This window comes from Coffea arabica, chromosome 11c (assembly GCF_036785885.1).
Source record: "Coffea arabica cultivar ET-39 chromosome 11c, Coffea Arabica ET-39 HiFi, whole genome shotgun sequence".
Lineage (NCBI taxonomy): Eukaryota > Viridiplantae > Streptophyta > Magnoliopsida > Gentianales > Rubiaceae > Coffea > Coffea arabica.
In genome coordinates, this window is record NC_092330.1 from 7966155 (window position 1) to 7985219 (window position 19065).

The window sequence follows — 19065 nt, forward strand, 5'->3', positions numbered from 1 at the left end:
ATAAGATTTTAGTCAGAACTGGACAATAAGAAATTTGAATGCAAATGATGTGTAGATAAGTGCTACATTTCCCATCAAAAGACCTTTATAAGGCATATTTAGTATGAGCATCTGCCCTGAAATTACACTATCTTGGCTTAGAGTTCCAAGGACTTGAAAAGGATGTGGGGAATTGTCCCCTTGTACTTTAAAAAAGTTAGACATGGGGCAAATAAAAATTTGTAATGTTGTTAATTTGTCTTGCATTGTCACCCCCTGCAATTCTTCAAAATTCCATTACCTCTTATATTGTTGCCCAACAAAATTTATATATAAAAAAAAAATTATCCATTTGCTTTTATCCTATTGAAAATTTAAAACACCACCACCGAAATAGAGATAATATGAATATGTTTCAATTAAACTTCAATGGCTCTGCAAGTAGTCCGACTGGTTCCGCAACCTTGTGGTTACCAATAGATCCCATGATCGATACCCGTGTGCTACCACACTGTGTATTATTGGGGCAATGTTCTACACATTCTTAGGGGAATAATCTGATCGAAAGGTTAGAAAGCCCCTAAATAAAATAATATATATATATATATATATATATATATATATATATATATATATATATATATATATATATATATGTAAACTTCAATGACATTATTTTGTTTGCATTCTTTATTGAAATGCATTTGTGAAAGTGATTGCAAGCACTAAACTCTAGGTTTTGCCTCCGCTACGGCTTGTAAATATTATGCTTAGCAATGATATCTGTGAGATATACGGGCCACGGCTAGTAAATATTATGCTTAGCAATGATATCTGTGCGATAGATGGGTTTGTGCTTTTGAACAAATTGCTAATGAGTGATTAACGGTTTTGAATCTTTTGTTACCCATTTATGCGTTACATCCCCATTACACTGTTTGATTAGTGTAAATCTTGTAATATTTTGTGTATCATTTCACTGAGTTGGTGTAAACCAATAATTTGGTGTATAAGTTACACCAAATATTAATTTATACCCATAAGAAAGATGCATTAAATAGTGCAAGAATTACACCAACTTGAGGAGCGTAACACCTACTTGTATAATAGAAGATTCGTTGCGATTATTAACCCTTCTACTTGGTTTAAACATTTATTTTGAATAAAATTGTCAGTTCCATGTCACATTTGCCTCTTTTGCGAATACCCCTCGCATATGCTGAAACTTAGACTGTAAAGGTAATTTAGCCCCTCAGAGAAATAAAGTATTTCTACCCTCTTCATTTTTTTTTTTACAAAAAAATTGAGGTAATATGATTAATATTTACACCAAGTAGAATGCAAATTAACTTAAAGTTGTCACGCCTATTAACTTTATAATCAATCACACACATCAGAACAAATTATACCTAATGGATTAGGTAGGAATGGGTAGGAGTATTATTCATTTATTAATTTCTACAACTATTACTGAATTTCATCGTGCATAAATGCAATATACTGTTGAGCTCGCATTAGGGGAGGGGCTGGGGCTGCACCAATTACACCTTTTACAAGTTTTTAGCTCCGGATGCTTATAATACAGAAGAAGAAATTTAGATAACTCCAAAAAAGACAGACGGCAAATATGACCGAAAGAAGATGGCACACAGAGATTAGGACCGAAGGAGGGGCCTGCAACGGCCTCAACCACCCAAAATTAAACCGAAATGATAATTGGTTGACAAAAAATGTACAAGAGAAATTTCGTCACAATAATCAATTTCTTTATTTAGCCCCTTGGAGATAGCTGATTAGAGTGAACCGGGAAGAAAGAAGAAGAAGCTTTAAATCTTGCTAAAATCAAGATCCATTGCTAGTTTTCTGGGAAAAGTATGTACCAATCTACTGATGTATCTAGTTTTCATCAACCATAAAGTTCAATGTTGAAACTATCCACTTCTTACGTATTTGGACCAATTTTAGCTTTTGCATTAGGTGGTAATATGACTGAATATTTGTTCAAGTATGATAGCTTTTTTTTTTTGGTTGAAGTATTATAGATTCTTCCTTTTTATTTTTCCAAATCCCTTCACCCAAACTAGATTTAATTTATTTTTCTGGTTATTCTTGCAGGATCTGCTGATGGAATTTCCAACTAAGCTTGTTAAGAAAGCTGATCGCACTCCAACTAATGCTGTGAATTTTCTCCTGATGGAACTGGGTGACTGGTGGAACTTGTCAGAAAGTCAAGATGAAGATGAAAAAGAAGCACACAAACAAATTCATATTCTCAAAGTAGAATTAAGATTGTTGAAAACGTTTCTGATATACGTTGGAAGTTGGAATGATCTTCATAAAGATGTTGGTCTGTTGCTGCAGTCTCTAGTCCAGGATCTTGAAGCTGCATTCATGGAGGCAATTACAGATTTTAGATCTCCTCCTGCGAATGAAATTCAAAGAAGTGTCGAGTACTTGTATCCTGTAATTTCTAAGTGGCAACAAAAGTTCAAGCTTTTCGGGCCACTGATTAAAGCAGCTTATGATCATGTTTCATCCAAGCACGAGCTCTGTTCATCTCAATGCCAGTCTCCTTTGGTTTCTTACTCTCCCCTGAGTAATTATGTTCTCTGGAATGAATTCTCTGGCTCTCTACTGGATAATCTGGTAGATCTGTCTAGAGAGGACACATTTCATGTGCATATCAAGCCGCACATCCAAGTCATGGCCAAGATGATAAGAAACCTAAGGGTCTTTATGGCGATAGAGCAGTGGAATGCTAACCAACAAGAATATAGACACCGCTTGGCTCATTTTGGAGCAATACTTGTCCAAACAGCATATATTTCTTATGTGTGCTGGATTGATGGCTTGGATGAAAACTTGAAAAATGAGATGATTCCTAAGCTTGTTGACCTACTGAAAAAGCTAAAGCCTAATGCTTCTCAAGTTACAAGGATATGCTTCAAGTTACTGGAGGATCACAAATACAATTGTAGAGAGTTTGTCCGATTTCTCATTCCTCAGAAGAATCAGCTTCTGACTCTTCAAAAAGGGCTCGAATACCTAATAATGTTGGTCATCCAGCCACCATCTTTTTATAAAGACAATGATGTAAAGCTGCTTTCAATGGATATTATAGAAATGGTTAGCGAGCTTGGATCTTTCAGTTACTTATTTCATGCAAAGGAAACAGTAGCAGATCTCGCTAAGGATGCTTATCCTCTACTTTTTAGGTTGCTCGAAAAGATGGAGCTTCTCAATGCAGAGCTGTTCCTCATCGAGTTGCTACAGCCCGGAATAATGGAGGAGTCTTTAGTGAAGAAACGAATTAATTCTTTCCATGATGGACTGAATTTTTTGCAGATTTTTCTAGGAGATGATGGCACGAAAATTCCTCAGCCCATATGGACAAATATTGGATCTCTAGCTAGGGATGCTGGTAATGTATATCTCGAATTTCTGCGCAAGTCAGTAACCAAAGACAAGCCCACCCTTGAGCTTCTCAAGTCGCTTGAGAGGATTAAACTTTTCAAGATGGAGATACTTTTGCACGAGCTTCTAAACAGTCGTCCAAATATGATGGTCGATGTGTACAATCAAACACAAACCCTTTACAAGGGGCTGACAGTCCTCAGAACTTTTCTTATGGGTCCACTGGAGGAGGATGGTAAATTGATCTTGGCACATGTTGAATTAGTGGTAAGGGACGTAATATCAGTTTTTTGCTCAGTTGATGCCAATAAAGTCACAGAAGACATGGCAACGAATCTTGTTCTTTTGCTTCCAGAGTTGGTAGAAAAGATTGAGCCTGTCAATGCAGGGATAAAAAAGATTTATCTATGACAAGACGTCGAGTCTGTGCAATAATAATAATAATAATAAAATCCTAAATACCACTAAGAGCGGTCAATAATTAATTCTAGATACTGGAGCAGGGACTCTAGGTGTGCAATGAGTTACTTGATTCACCCTGTTTCCGAAGAGTTTGCTTAATCCGATATACCAAAATTAATTAGGTTACAAAAATTACTGAAAAGTAGATAGTGGCAAGTAAGGTCGTCTCCTCAGGGACTGGGAATATTTATCTCTTTTAAATTCCAATTGATAAGGGGGATTTCACCGGAATGGAATTAAAAACAATTAAACAATTTAACTAAAAATGAATAATTAACTAACACAAATATAGCAGGAGTTAAATCAAGAATAAATAAATTCTAGCCAAGGATACAACTACTCAGACACAGTCCATTTATCCGATCATCGATGCAAGGGAGGTTCTCTTAATTTCTCAATAGGCTAGTTATAGTCGCTGATAAACTCTAACGACCAATTTTTCCTTAAATTATTGATAACTAAGGTACGACCATTGATTACCCCTAACCAGAAAATACTCCTAGGTACGACCGTAGGAATTAATTTTTCAATTGCATTAATAACTAGAAAAACCTAACCCTAATCAATAACACGCTACGAGGGTTATTTAAATTAGATTGCACGTTCCCCTGATTTGTAAACACACCAGTTGCCACTAATATTAATCAATCAAACAATTACGGATTTAATTGACCAAATTGGCACGAGATTAATAAATCACATTGAACATCGGACCCTTGACATCCAATTAATAAAATAATCCCAAGAAAATTCAAGCAGGCAACGTGCAAATATTAATAAATTAAGGAACGCGTGAAAACTAAGTAGATCTCATAGATTTTCGGGACTGCGCCGTCGAGTTGACCCTTGACTAGATGGAAGTTTAGCCACGCCGCATAATTAAATCACCACACGAATTAATGGATTGCATAAACATTGCGGTTTTTTACTAGAAAGCAAAGGATCAAAGATGTTTTTCCCGTTGGGGAATATTGTCGAATACCTGGCATGTGTCAGAGGCCAGTCAAGTGAAAGAAAACTAGAACTAAACTAAAAGCTAAAACTAAAAGGTCGTCCTTTGCTTCTGTACGTTGTCCCCTTTTAAAGCACCAAAAGAAAGATGACTAAAAGCTATCTAGGTGGTCCCCACACATGTGGAGAAAGCCTCCAAATTACTTCTTCTTCCAAGTCTCTCTACGTTGCTTTCTTTGAAGAGCCCAAATGACTAAATATCTTTCACTAGCTTTGTGGGCCCCCACCAATTCAAAGGCCCAAGGATTGAAACCTTTAGAAGTCTCCATATTCTTCATAAAGTCCCTCCTTTTTGGTAGTTTTCTACTTCATTCCTGAAATTAAGACATGGTACCAAATATAAGTAGATATCAACAATTAACACAATATTTGGTAAGGATAAAAGGGGAAATTAATAATAAAATTATTAACAAATGATACCCTATAAATTCCCCCCACACCTGAATCATGCTTGCCCTCCAGCATAGGGACAATTCAACCCAACAATGGCCAGCTTTAACATTATCATTGCCAGTTGTGCTTATACCAAAATCAAGATTCAGTGGCTAAGTGTCAAGTCATATCCCTCCCGGTTAGCTCCTAAGTTCATAGACCCGTCCCATTCATGGCAAACTCACCTAAGAAATCCAAATATTAACTAGCAACAGTCAGCAATTAAGTCAACTGGTGACCAAAATCTCAACATTGCAAACCAAGGATCGGCAGGCCAACATGATCATAAACTCATATTTTCCGCATCTGATTTTTTTTTCTTTTTTTTTTTTTGCATGCACGAATAAAGCTTAGTCCCAAGCTATTCAAGTCTTTTGACGTGAACTTTGACATTTTTAGATGAAAGAGTCCAGTTATTCAACTTTTCACAGCTCCAGGACCACTTACTCATAGATATCGCTACTTTTTGACGCGAGAGCCGACACGTGTGGTGAAGACTCCCGGTTACTGGGTGGCGACACTAGCGGAGTATAACCATACGTTATTCACCAATAAACACCAAAATACCAAGTAATTAAAGATCATAGCCTGCGTCATGTCTTAAATATGGAGAACTAAGGTCAACAGGAGACCAATCCACACAACAATGCCAGCAAAATATTTACATTGCCTAAACAAGTTAGCCATAAATTGTACCAAGTTGTTAAACTCAAAATATTCACCAAGACAGCATGCTCTTACTTGCCACCGAAACTCAATTCATAGTATAAACCACAACTAACAATAAATGAGTGAGCTGCCAACATATTCACCAAGATAAAAGCAATGGAAAATCACCCAAAAGGGATAAAGGACAACACCTAAACAGGAAACAAAAGGAAAACAACCAAAAAGAAACGAAAACTAGAAATATCTAGCACCCAAACTGATCCCCCCCCACACCTAAGTCACACATTGCCCCCAATGTGGTAAATTAATAACAAAAGTAAAGAAAAGGGCAACGGTACTTCCCTGTAGTCGTCAAAACATGGGAGGGTTAGGCGCAAACTGAGGTTGAAACCCGGCTTGCTGCATAAATGCCGCCAGATTCTGTGCCATTTTATGCACGTTGACATCAATGTGCTGCAACCGAGTTTCCAGCCGCTCAACCGTGTTCCGAAGTTGAAGCCACTCCTCAGGCGTTGGGTTAGGAGGAGGTGGAACGGAAGTAGATGGACCGGGGTCACCGCCGGTAGTGGAAGGTCGTGCAAAAGAGGATCGCGGGGGGGCATGAATCGGTCCCGGGGGAACAACCTCCCACCCGCTGTCACCTTCCCTTACCAACCCCATTCGCTCTAAGCACGGGATGTCCAAAGGCTCCATATGACAGGCGACATGCAAATCATGGTTAGAGAGATCAAGCAAGTGCAAGTTAACAGCCAAATGGGTAATATACGACCCAAGAATCAAGGGGTGTTTCTTTTTGGGCAAAACAGACTTAAATTGAGAAGCGAGCCAGCACCCCAAATTAACTTTAATGTTATTATGCATGCACCATATAAAGAAAAACTCTGGCTTAGACAAAATGCCCGAGCTATCTCGCCTACCCGAGAAACTATAAGCCAAAAAGCGGTGGATATAGCGAGACGCTGGGTCCTTCAGATAAAAGCCCTTAGATAAACGAGGGTCATAGTTATCCCTGTCTACGGACATATCATCCCAAATATAGGGATAGCGGGAGAAAAACGGCTGAACATAGTCACATGCACTCTCGGCATACTCCCGAGACTCAGCATAGGCAGGATCAATAAATCCAAGGGCCAAGTTGAAGTCGGTTATGGAATGGTGGAACTCTTGACCCATTAAACGAAAGCGGATGACATTAGGGGTAGAAACTGTGTAACCCGTGGGGAAGTCGAACTCAAATGTGGCATAGAACTCCCTAACCAACTCAACAAAGGCCGGGAGATCAGTAATACGAGAATAGGGGAGCCACCCGATAACCTCAATCAAATCGTCAAATCCAACTCGAATATTTAGGAGGCCCAAGGTGGCGGCGTCCCGATAACGGCATGGGATAATCCGCCGTTCACAAGCCGTAGCATATCGCTGCTTGTCGGCTGCCCGGGTAAAGTCCAGATGACCCCCAAAATGTGCAGAGTCAGAAATATGGACGCCTCTTTGTCTCCCAAGACGAGCCCTCCTCCCAGAGGAGGAAGGGTCGTGCGAGGGGTCAGAGGCGGGAATGGAGTGCTGGGGTGGAGGGGGCTGAGGGGTCCTAGGGGTCCTAGACCTAGAAGAGGAAGACCGAGATTTTACCATGGTGGCTAGTAGTTGGCTCAATCAATAGAAAGTACAATTCAAGCACCCGCAAGCTATAAAAATAACCTCAACAAGACAGCAAGTTCAAGCAATAACCACTGGTGGCCCCAATTAAGGTAAAAGCAAAATAAAACAGCCTAACAATCTTACTAGAATTACACAATCAGAATAAGCAGAGCAAAAGGCACAATAGCCCCCAAACAAGGCAAATAGAGGCAATTATTGCAATAAGCAACGGAGATGGCCCAGGAGCCGTCCAATGCACCAATTAAATGCAATAAATCCCAACCAAAGGCAGCTCAATAGACTGCAGGCAGAAAGTACCCAAATGATACTCAATTGATACCAAAAACGAACCCAACAAAACAGCAAGAGCGAAGGATATTCAGTCACAGATGCTCAATCATATCGAAATAAGAAATTGGAAGAAAACTAGCACAACCAATACCACTGGTGCATGCACAGGCAAGAAGGGAACCATACGGCCAACCCAATTAATAAAAATGCACAACTGAGGCACCCCAAAGGCTAGAAAAAGGACCCTAACAACACAGCAAATTGAATGAATAGGCACTGGGTCTCTAATTCAGTCAAAATAGGATCAAGGGGCACGATACAGAAATTAACAAAGTAGAACTCAAGTGATACCAACAGGGAACCCAACAGAGCAATGAAATCAACCAATTGGAACACATGAAACTCCACAAATGCCACCGATTGGACAGTCAAATACCCAAGTCAAACGCTCAAAATCAGCACTTGGGCCAAGCAATAGGCACCAAAACTCAAGAATCAAATAGGCAGTCCAGCACAGAGGATTAAGAAATGGAAAGCAACACTGCAACCAGTACCACTGGTGCACAGACAAGAAAGTATTAAATTCAACGGCAGCAACTCAACCACAAGAACTTAAACTTTAAAATAAGCAAGTATTCTCAAATAGCCGCAACACGATAGGCACAAGATCTCAACCAGTACCACTAGTGAGTCACAGGGAAAAATTAATTAAACGGCCAACAATTCAATAAATAGCAGAAAATATCCCCACTATGGCAGCAATTAAACCCAACTTTGTCCAAAATTGGCCCTAGAAAATGCCCAAAATATCACCTTCCTTTAACCATCAAGAAACCACCCACAAATTTCAGAGTCTCAAACTAATTGGGGAAGAAATTACAATACCTCCACCTGTCGAAAGTGGACAGGTGGCGACGTGCGGCAATGGAGCTGGTGGTGCCAATGGAGGTTGACAGGCCAGCGGCTGCAGGTGGCGCTTGGGCGAGCCTGTGACGCGCGCGCGAGGTGGAGCAGGAAGAGCTCGCGTGTGACGGTGGAGAGAGGAGATATGGCGGTGTACGGCTGTAGGCAGTCGCGCGCGAGGAGCTATGGGCGGCGCAGGCTGGGGTTGCGAGCTGCGTGGACTTGAAGGGCTGGTGGTAGCGCGCAAGCTCAGGAGGAGCTGTGCGTGAGGCAGAAAGAGCCCCGGCGCTTGACTGCTAGCTGCGCTCACGGGCTGTCAGCGGGCGTCGGTCGTAGGCTGTGGCACCGTGCGATGGTGGCCTGGAGGCTCGATGGAGCTGCGTGGGAGGGATAGAGATCTGGTGGCGGAGGCGCGCGGAGAGAGAGAGATGGCGGCGGACAGTTGGGGATGTTGGGTGAATGGGTGAAGAAGAAAAGAAAATGGGAAAAGAGAAAGCAGCGGGGAAGGAGGAAGAAAGAAAAGAAAGAAAGAAAGAAAGAAGAAAAGAAGGAAAGAACGAAGAAGAGAAAAAAGAAAGAAAATAAAATAAAATAAAATGGTTTTTTTTTTCTCAAAAATTATTCTAACCGAAATTCTCCAAAATTTGAAATTGCTGTTGTAAAAACAAAAAAAAAATTTTAAATTTTTTTTCGAATTTTTTTGAATTTAGGAAGAAAAAAATAATCTTTTCTTTTTCTTTTAATGAAAGTAGTAATAATAATAAAATATATATATATTTTTTATTTGAATTCATGTTTTGGATCGTCAAACACCGCGTGGGCATGCCAAGATTACAAAACATCCACTGACCTCAGGAAACACAAACACCGCGTGGGCACGCCAGGATTGCACCTCCTCAGGATGCACAAACACCGCGTACCAGGATTGCACTTCCTAGTCACAATGAAGAAAAGTATTAATATTTCTACTACCCAACGAGGAAACGACAAAATAAAAGAAATGAACAACTAAAAACAATAAAACCAATATTCGGGTTGCCTCCCAAAAAAGCGCCTTTCTTTAATGTCTTTGGCTAGACATAGCCCATAATTTGCTTAAACCAAGCAAATCGGGTTCTCTAAATGCATCGCCTCTACCCGTTCAACTGGAGCCCCATCATAATATGGCTTGAGACGATGACCATTCACCACAAATTTCTTCTCCGTCCTTAGACTCTGGATCTCCACTGCACCATAATCAAAGACATTAGTTACAATGAAGGGACCGATCCAACGAGAACGTAGTTTACCTGGAAATAACTTCAATTTGGAGTGATATAGTAGAACTTTTTGCCCACAAACGAATGTCTTCCTAGAGATTTGTTGGTAATGAAAAATCTTATTTTTCTCCTTATAAATTGCCGCATTCTCATAGGCTTCATTTCGAATCTCCTCCAACTCCTGTAACTGTAACTTCCTTTGAATTCCGCCCTCCTCAATATCCATATTGCATTGCTTAATCGCCCAAAATGCTTTATGCTCGAACTCCACTGGAAGATGGCAAGGCTTACCAAATACCAACCTATAGGGAGACATCCCTATAGGTGTCTTGTAAGCGGTCCTATATGTCCACAAAGCATCTTCCAACCTTGAACTCCAGTCCTTCCTATCAGAGCGGACCATCTTTTCCAAAATGGACTTTATTTCCCTATTCGAGACTTCAGCCTGGTCGTTGGTCTGTGGATAGTAGGAAGTGAAAACCTTATGAAATACACCATATTTCCTGAATAAAGCAACAATTGTCTTGTTGCAAAAATGCGTCCCCCTATCACTCACAACTGCCCGTAGCATTCCCAATCGCACGAAAATGTTAGACTTTATGAAACCTGCTACCACCTTAGACTCATTAGTGCGGGTGGCTTTTGCTTCCACCCACTTCGAGACATAATCCACTGCTAGTAAAATGTATAAAAATCCACTAGAATTAGGAAAGGGACCCATGAAATCTATACCCCAAGTATCAAAAATTTCAATGAAAAGTATGGGCACTTGTGGCAGTTGATCCTTTCGGGATAAATTGCCTACCCTCTGACATTTATCACATGTCTTACAAAACAAGTAGGCATCCTTAAATAAGGTAGGCCAATAAAATCCACTTTCCAACACTTTCCTCGCAGTCCGTTTAGGTCCAAAATGACTCCCACATGCAAAAGAGTGATAGAAAGTCAATATAGATTGGAATTCACTTTCACTTACACATCGCCTCATTATTTGGTCAGCACCTTGTTTCCAAAGATAGGGATCATCCCAGACATAGTACTTTGCATCGCTTTTTAGTTTGTCCCTTTTCGCCTTGGGCCAACCTGCGGGCAATTTGTCAGTAACCAAATAATTCACAATATCTGCAAACCAAGGAGGGGATGAATTAATAGAAAGTAAATGCTCTTCAGGAAAAGACTCCCTTAATGGTAATTCCTTCTCTGCTACCAATATTCGACTGAGGTGGTCAGCTACCAGATTCTTTGCTCCTTTTTTATCTCTGATTTCCAAGTCAAATTCCTGCAGGAGCAATATCCATCTTATCAAACGGGGTTTAGCGTCCTTCTTGGTCACCAGATACCTCAAAGCTGCATGGTCAGAATACACAATTACTTTAGCACCTAGCAAATAAGGTCTAAACTTTTCTAAAGCAAAAACAACAGCTAAGAGTTCTTTCTCCGTAGTGGACTAATTGAGTTGGGCGCCATTTAAAGCTCTAGAGGCGTAATATATTGCGTGCGCCGCTTTCTCCACCCTTTGTCCTAAAACTGCTCCTACGGAGTGGTCGCTGGCATCACACATAATTTCAAATGGGAGATTCCAATCAGGGGGTTGGATGACAGGTGGAGAAGTGAGTGATTTTTTCAACTTCTCGAACGCTTCTTTGCACTCCTCGTTGAATTCAAAACTGACATCCTTTTGCAAAAGCCTGAAAAGTGGTGCCCCGATCTTTGAGAAATTCTTGATAAATCTGCGATAGAAACCTGCATGTTCTAGAAAAGAACGAACTTCCCGTACAGTTACGGGGTAAGGTAAAGCAGATATCACATCTATTTTAGCTTTATCAACCTCAATTCCTCTAGACGACACTACATGTCCTAGAACTATCTCGTGCTCAACCATGAAGTGACATTTTTCCCAATTGAGCACTAGGTTAGTCTCAATGCATCTTTTTAAAATCAATGTCAGGTTATCTAAGCAATCGTCAAAACTATTACCATAGACACTGAAATCATCCATGAATACCTCAATTATTCTCTCCACATACTCAGAAAAAATGCTAATCATACACCTATGGAATGTTGCAGGGGCATTGCACAATCCAAATGGCATCCTTCAATAAGCAAAAGTGCCAAAGGGGCAAGTGAAAGTTGTTTTCTCTTGATCCTCTGGTGCAATGGCTATCTGAAAATAACCAGAGAAACCATCTAAAAAACAATAATAGGCACAACAAGCTAACCTTTCAACCATTTGATCGATGAATGGAAGAGGAAAATGATCCTTCTTGGTCACCGCGTTCAATTTGCGGTAATCGATGCACTGGCGCCAACCCGTAGGCTTTCGAATTGGAACGATGTCCCCTTCATGATTTTCTTCCGCAGTTACCCCTGCTTTCGTTGGCACTACTTGGACCGGACTCACCCATGGGCTATCTGAGATAGAAAAAATAATTCCTACGTCCAGAAGCTTGATTACCTCTTTCTTGACCACTTCCATCATGATGGGGTTCAATTTCCTTTGTGGTTGTCTTATCGGCCTAGCATCCTCTTCCAGGCGAATTCGATGCATGCATATGGACGGGCTTATACCCTTTATGTCCGCAATTGTCCAACCTATGGCTTCCTTATGCTCCCTTAAAACCCGTAGCAGCTTATCCTTCTCCCTTGGTGATAATTTGGATGAGATTATCATTGGTAACGTCTCTTTTTCACCTAGATAGGCATACTTTAAATGCTCGAGCAGGGGTGTCAACTCCACTTCAGGTGCCTGCACGATAGAAGGTAATAGCTTTAGGTGTGGTTCAGGCACGAATATAGGAGCGACATCATACCTTAGAGAACTTTGGCCTAGTGAATGCAAGGCTCCAACCATTCTTTGCAAATTGACGCCTAACGCCATTTCACAGGTTGCTTCCAGATCCAAATGTTTGGTGATTGCTATCTCCAATTCATCCCTGCCATTAATCTCAAATACTTCTTACACAAAAGGGTCAATTACACTCACAGCAAAAATAGCATTAGAATGACACGGATATTTCATAGCCTCAAATATATTGAAATGAACTATTTGTCCATCAAATTCCATCGTTAGGGTGCCCTCACTAACATCAATTTTTGTACGAGCCGTACTCAAGAAGGGCCTCCCCAACAAAATTGGTGATAGATTTGGAGAGTGTTCATCACCCATATCAAGAATATAAAAATCAGCCGAGAACACTAAATTGTTCACTTGCACTAACACATCTTCTATCACCCCATCGGGATAAACATTAGTCCTATCAGCCAATTGAATTATAATGCCAGTTTCCTTTAAGGGATCCAAATTTAGAGAAGCATAAATAACCTTGGGTATCACATTTATAGAGGCTCCTAGATCTAACATGGCATTCCTAATGCTAGTGTTCCCTATTTTACAAGGGATAGTGAACATACGTGGGTCTCCACACTTGGGCCGAAGTTTTCTTTGAAGCACTGCGGATACGTTCTCTCCTACAATTATCCTTTCATCTCCCCTCAATTTCTTCCTATTGATGCATAGGTCCTTCAAAAATTTGGCATACCGGGGTACTTGCTTAATTGCGTCAAGTAAGGGGATATTTATCTCCACCTTCCTAAACATATCCAGAATTTCCTTTTCCTTGTCTTGCTTTTTAGGCCTTTCCAACCTGCTAGGAAAAGGTGGTGGGTTAGGCTTAACTGGAATCACTGGGTTACGTATTACCTCTTTATTTGTGCCAGGCGTTCCTTCTTCCTCAAGCTCCTTCTCAATGCGGTCCTCATTCTTGTCCTTCGGAGCCACTGGTGCTGGTCCTTCAACCTCTTTCCCACTCCTGAGGGTCATTGCACTTACATTCTTGGGATTCACCTCAGGTTGGGATGGAAGTTTTCCCTTTCCCTGGGAGTCCAGTCGGTTGACAATTGAGGCCAATTGAATCATCTGATTTTTCAAGTTTTGCATACGCACCTTCATCTCTTGACTGCTGGCCTCAGTGTCCTGCTGAAATTTCATAGTATTAGAGGCTATGGTTTTAACCATGTCTTCTAGGGACATACCTGAGGCAGAGGAGGGTTGATTCCTTGTTTGATATTGTTGCTGGAAGCCTTGCTGTCTATTAGGGATGAAATTTTGTTGCTTATTTCCCCCATAACTCAGATTTGGATGATCCCTCGAACCCGAATTGTATGAGTTAGAATAGGGGTCATACTGTCTACGTGGCATGGGCATGTTACCAGCCATGTTTGCTTGCTCAGTTCCCTCCTCTTGTAACTGCGGGCACGAGTCAGTGGTATGACCAATGTTCGTACAAATCCCACACACTTTGGCCTACTGTACATTTCCTACAGCTATCTATCGAACAAATGAGGTTAATTCAGATAACTGCTGTTGAATGGAAGATGAACTTACCTCGTTGACATTTCTCATAGGAACATCCTTTCTCGTACCAAACTGCTGGCAGTTCTCTGCCATTCGCTCGATTAGTTCCCATGCCTCTTGGGTAGTCTTATTCACCAGTGCACCACCACTTGATGCATCAATGATATTTCTATCGTTCATCAGTAGCCCCTCGTAGAAGTACTGAATCAGCAGTTGATCACTTATTTGGTGATGAGGGCATCGGGTACGCAGCCTGGTGAACCTCTCCCAATATTCAGATAAGGATTTCCCGTGAAATTGCTTGATGCCACATATTTCCTTTCACAAACTAGCAGCTCTGGATGCAGGGAAATATTTTTCAAAAAAATTTTTCTTCATCTCTGGCCACGTGGTGATAATGCCTGCAGGTAGACAGTATAACCCGTCCTTTGCCGAATCCTTGAGAGAGAAAGGGAAGACCCTTAATTTAATTTGTTCATCAGTTACTCCCAAAGGCTTCATACTCGAACACACCACATCAAATTCCTGTATGTGTTTATGGGGTTCCTCTCCTGGCAGATCATGAAAAGTAGGCAACAAATGTATTAGATCAGGTTTTAATTCAAAAGCTGCATTCTCACTAAGGCGAGGAAAAGTTATGCAAAGAGGTTGTTGGGTCAAGTTTGGAGCAGCCAACTCCCTTAATGTTTGTGTGTTTGCCATGACGACGTTCTCTTGGTACGAATCACTCGAATTATCGCCACGTAAATCTGTCAACTCAGCCTCTGGATCTAGTCTTTGAGATGTCACACTGGATTGCTCCTCTCTGAGTTGTCTGGTTTCTTTTCTCGTTCTACGCGCGATCTTCTCTACTTCAAGATCGAAAATTAATTCTTCTGTGTGAGAAGAACGAGGCATAAACTAGAAAAAATACCAGAAAATTAGAACAAAATTGAAATTGAAAAGAAACAAATAATTGACGCCAGTCCCCGGCAACGGCGCCAAAAATTGACAGGATGTCGAGCCTGTGCAATAATAATAATAATAATAAAATCCTAAATACCACTAAGAGCGGTTAGTAATTAATCCTAGGTACTGGAGCAGGGACTCTAGGTGTGCAATGGGTTACTTGATTCACCCTGTTCCCGAAGAATTTGCTTAATCCGATATACCAGAATTAATTAGGTGACAAAAATTACTGAAAAGTAGACAGTGGCAAGTAGGGTCATCTCCTCAGGGACTGGGAATATTTACTTCTTTTAAATTCCAATTGATAAGGGGGATTTCACTGGAATGGAATTAAAAACAATTAAACAATTTAACTAAAAATGAATAATTAACTAGCACAAATATAGCAGGAGTTAAATCAAAAATAAATAAATTCTAGCCAAGGATACAACTACTCAGACACAGTCCATTTATCCGATCATCGATGCAAGGGAGGTTCTCTTAATTTCTCAATAGGCTAGTTATAGTCGCTGATAAACTCTAACGACCAATTTTTCCTTAAATTATTGATAACTAAGGTACGACCATTGATTACCCCTAACCAGAAAATACTCCTAGGTACGACCGTAGGAATTAATTTTTCAATTGCATTAATAACTAGAAAAACCTAACCCTAATCAATAACACGCTACGAGGGTTATTTAAATTAGATTGCACGTTCCCCTGATGTGTAAACACACCAGTTGCCACTAATATTAATCAATCAAACAATTACGGATTTAATTGACCAAATTGGCACGAGATTAATAAATCACATTGAACATCGGACCCTTGACATCCAATTAATAAAATAATCCCAAGAAAATTCAAGCAGGCAACGTGCAAATATTAATAAATTAAGGAACGCGTGAAAACTAAGTAGATCTCACAGATTTTCGGGACTGCGCCGTCGAGTTGACCCTTGACTAGATAGAAGGTTTAGCCACGCCGCATAATTAAATCACCACACGAATTAATGGATTGCATAAACATTGCGATTTTTTACTAGAAAGTAAAGGATGAAAGATGTTTTTCCCATTGGGGAATATTGTTGAACACCTGGCGTGTGTTAGAGGCCAGTCAAGAGAAAGAAAACTAGAACTAAACTAAAAGCTAAAACTAAAAGGTCGTCCTTTGCTTCTGTACGTTGTCCCTTTTTAAAGCACCAAAAGAAAGATGACTAAAAGTTATCTAGGTGGTCCCCACACATGTGGACAAAGCCTCCAAATTACTTCTTCTTCCAAGTCTCTCTACGTTGCTTTCTTTGAAGAGCCCAAATGACTAAATATCTTTCACTAGCTTTGTGGTCCCCCACCAATTCAAAGGCCCAAGGATTGAAGCCTTTAGAAGTCTCCATATTCTCCATAAAGTCCCTCCTTTTTGGTAGTTTTCTGCTTCATTTCTGAAATTAAGTCATGGTACCAAATATAAGTAGATATCAACAATTAATACAATATTTGGCAGGGATAAAAGGGAAAATTAATAATAAAATTATTAACAAATGATACCCTATCAATCTACGAGCACGAAGCTCATTTAAATCTAGTTTCCCCAAGACTGAGGGAGTTGGCTTTATGGATTTTCTTATAGGAAATTTGATGGAGCTGCTGAACTCCAAAGCTAAATCGATTGGTTCTCTGAAATATCCAATTCAAATTGCTCATGGAGAGATGGGATTCTTGAGGTCGATACTCTGCAACATTGGAGAAAAGTGGACTGAGCACTTGGATATAAAATGTCTTGTTTCACACATTATACAAGTGGCATATGAGGTGGAATACCTTGTTGATTCATTTGTGGTTAGAGGAGGTGTTTTATGGTATCATGCGCTATGGGTTACTGATCTCCTAGAAGATATCAGACTTCTTAAGATTAAGGCTTCAGAGATCTCTATGAAGACTTGCGGTATCAATATCTCTAATGGTCCCGAGGCATTGAGAAAGGTGACATCGCCAGCAAGAATTCCCAAAATTGATGAAGAGGTCATTGATCTTGCTGATCAAAACAAAATTATGATTGATAGGCTTACAAGAGGATCACGACAGCAAGATGTTGTCTCGATTGTTGGTATGCCTGGGCTAGGTAAGACGACTCTGGCCAGGAAGGTATACAATGATCCTTTAGTTATCTTTCACTTCCATATTCGTGCATGGTGTTCTGTGTCTCAAGTATACTGCAAAAGAGATTTATTGCTCGAAATGCTGGGTGGCATTATGGATATTACTGATAGTATCCTTGAAATGAGTGATGATCATCTAGACTTAGAGTTATATCAATGTCTCAAGAGAAAAAGGTATCTCATAGTTATGGATGACATCTGGAGCACTGAACCATGGCATGATTTAGAAAGAACGTTCCCAAATGATGAAAATGGAAGCAGAATATTAATCACAAGTCGTCTCCCTGATGTGGCTTTGGAAATTAAAGCATATAGAATTCCTCATCGTCTTCGTCTACTCTCCCATGATGAAAGCTGGGAATTGTTGCAGAAGAAGTTATTCAAGACAAAAGATTGTCAAGTTGAACTGGTGACAGTTGGATGGCACTACCTCTTGCAATTGTTGCGGTATCTGGTATCCTTGAAAGAACTGAAATGACTCTAGATTCATGGAAAAAAGTATCAGAAAGTTTATGCTCACGCATTGCTAGTGATCCGCAAACAAGGTGCATGGAGATCCTAGAGCTAAGCTACAAGCATTTGCCTGACTATTTGAAGCCGTGCTTTCTCTATCTTGGAGCATTTCTTGAGAACAAAGAAATTCCAGTCCGAAAGTTGACATGGTTATGGGTTGCTGAAGGATTTGTACGAAGTACGGCGTCAAAACGTGTGGAAGATCTTGCAGAAGAATATTTGAAGGACCTCATTGGCAGAAGCCTAGTAATAGCTTCGAAAAGCAGATCCAATGGTGGAGTTAAAACATGTTGTGTTCATGACCTGCTGCGTACTTTATGCTTGCTGAGATGTCAGGAAGAAAATTTTCTGCATTTAGTAACTGGATATAATTTCCCTTTTGATGCTTCTTATGATGATTCAGATTATGGTGTTGATCCAGATTATCATCCTACAAATTGCACAACATATGCAAAACGGAGGTTATCCATTTGTTCTAAGAGAAATCATTTCATCATGTCAAGGCCTGGTGGACGTGTCCGCTCTCTACTATACTCTGCCAGCAGTGATTTGTATCCAAGATGTCCCTACAACATCTCCTTCATTTTCGAGAACTTCAAACTTCTCAGAGTGCTGGATTTGGAATGCATCAATGTGGGTAATTCTTTCTTCAGTGGAATAGAGTTATTGGCTCATTTGAGGTACTTGGCCCTTTGTGGTGATATAGACTATATTCCAGCTTCAATAGCCAACCTCTGGAATCTGGAAACCTTGATGAGAAATTTCTAAGTTTGTGATGGATTTTAAAAAAATTCTACAAAAGGGGTGATTGTGGCGAGGAATTCTGTCGGGGGGTCTTCGCATTCGTGAAATGCGAGCTCAGGAGAGTTCGCATTTCACGAATGCGAGCTCTCAACAGAGCTCGCATTCCTGAAATGCGAGCTCAACAGAGCTCGCATTACAGAGATGCAAATTTTTTTTCTTTTTTTTTTGGAGGCAGAGATTTATATTTTTGTACTAAAACAAAATGTTTTAAGATGTCACATGCGCGTTTGCATTCCTTAAAAAAAATTTAT

At 40.3% G+C, this 19065-nt stretch overlaps 2 protein-coding genes across 2 annotated transcripts; one reads left to right on the plus strand and one right to left on the minus strand.

Moving 5' to 3' along the window:
* Positions 1 to 1718: 1718 nt before the first annotated feature.
* LOC113716657 (uncharacterized) lies at positions 1719 to 3845 on the plus strand. The gene is made up of 2 exons (XM_027241053.2): positions 1719 to 1851; positions 2095 to 3845. The coding sequence occupies exon 2, from the start codon at positions 2104 to 2106 to the stop codon at positions 3802 to 3804; it is 1701 nt and encodes a 566-aa protein (XP_027096854.2). The 5' UTR covers positions 1719 to 1851; positions 2095 to 2103; the 3' UTR covers positions 3805 to 3845.
* Positions 3846 to 13014: 9169 nt separating this feature from the next.
* Positions 13015 to 15309, minus strand: LOC113715894 (uncharacterized). The gene is made up of 3 exons (XM_027240200.1): positions 14926 to 15309; positions 14443 to 14613; positions 13015 to 14304 (listed from the first exon to the last, which is right to left on the minus strand). Exons 1-3 carry the CDS (start codon positions 15307 to 15309, stop codon positions 13015 to 13017), a joined length of 1845 nt encoding a protein of 614 aa, XP_027096001.1.
* Between the last annotated feature and the right edge of the window lie 3756 nt (positions 15310 to 19065).

What these genes read in the sequence shown, in the direction of transcription:
- LOC113716657 (XM_027241053.2), top strand. Translation starts at nt 2,104, where the DNA reads ATGGAATTTCCAACTAAGCTTGTTAAGAAAGCTGATCGCACTCCAACT.
- LOC113715894 (XM_027240200.1), bottom strand. Translation starts at nt 15,309, where the DNA reads ATGCCTCGTTCTTCTCACACAGAAGAATTAATTTTCGATCTTGAAGTA. An exon ending in ACATACAGGAATTTGATGTG is followed by an intron (nt 14,614 to 14,925) that starts GTGTGTTCGAGT and finishes CTGCTGATTCAG; the next exon opens with TACTTCTACGAGGGGCTACT. An exon ending in CTATGAGAAATGTCAACGAG is followed by an intron (nt 14,305 to 14,442) that starts GTAAGTTCATCT and finishes TCGTGCCCGCAG; the next exon opens with TTACAAGAGGAGGGAACTGA.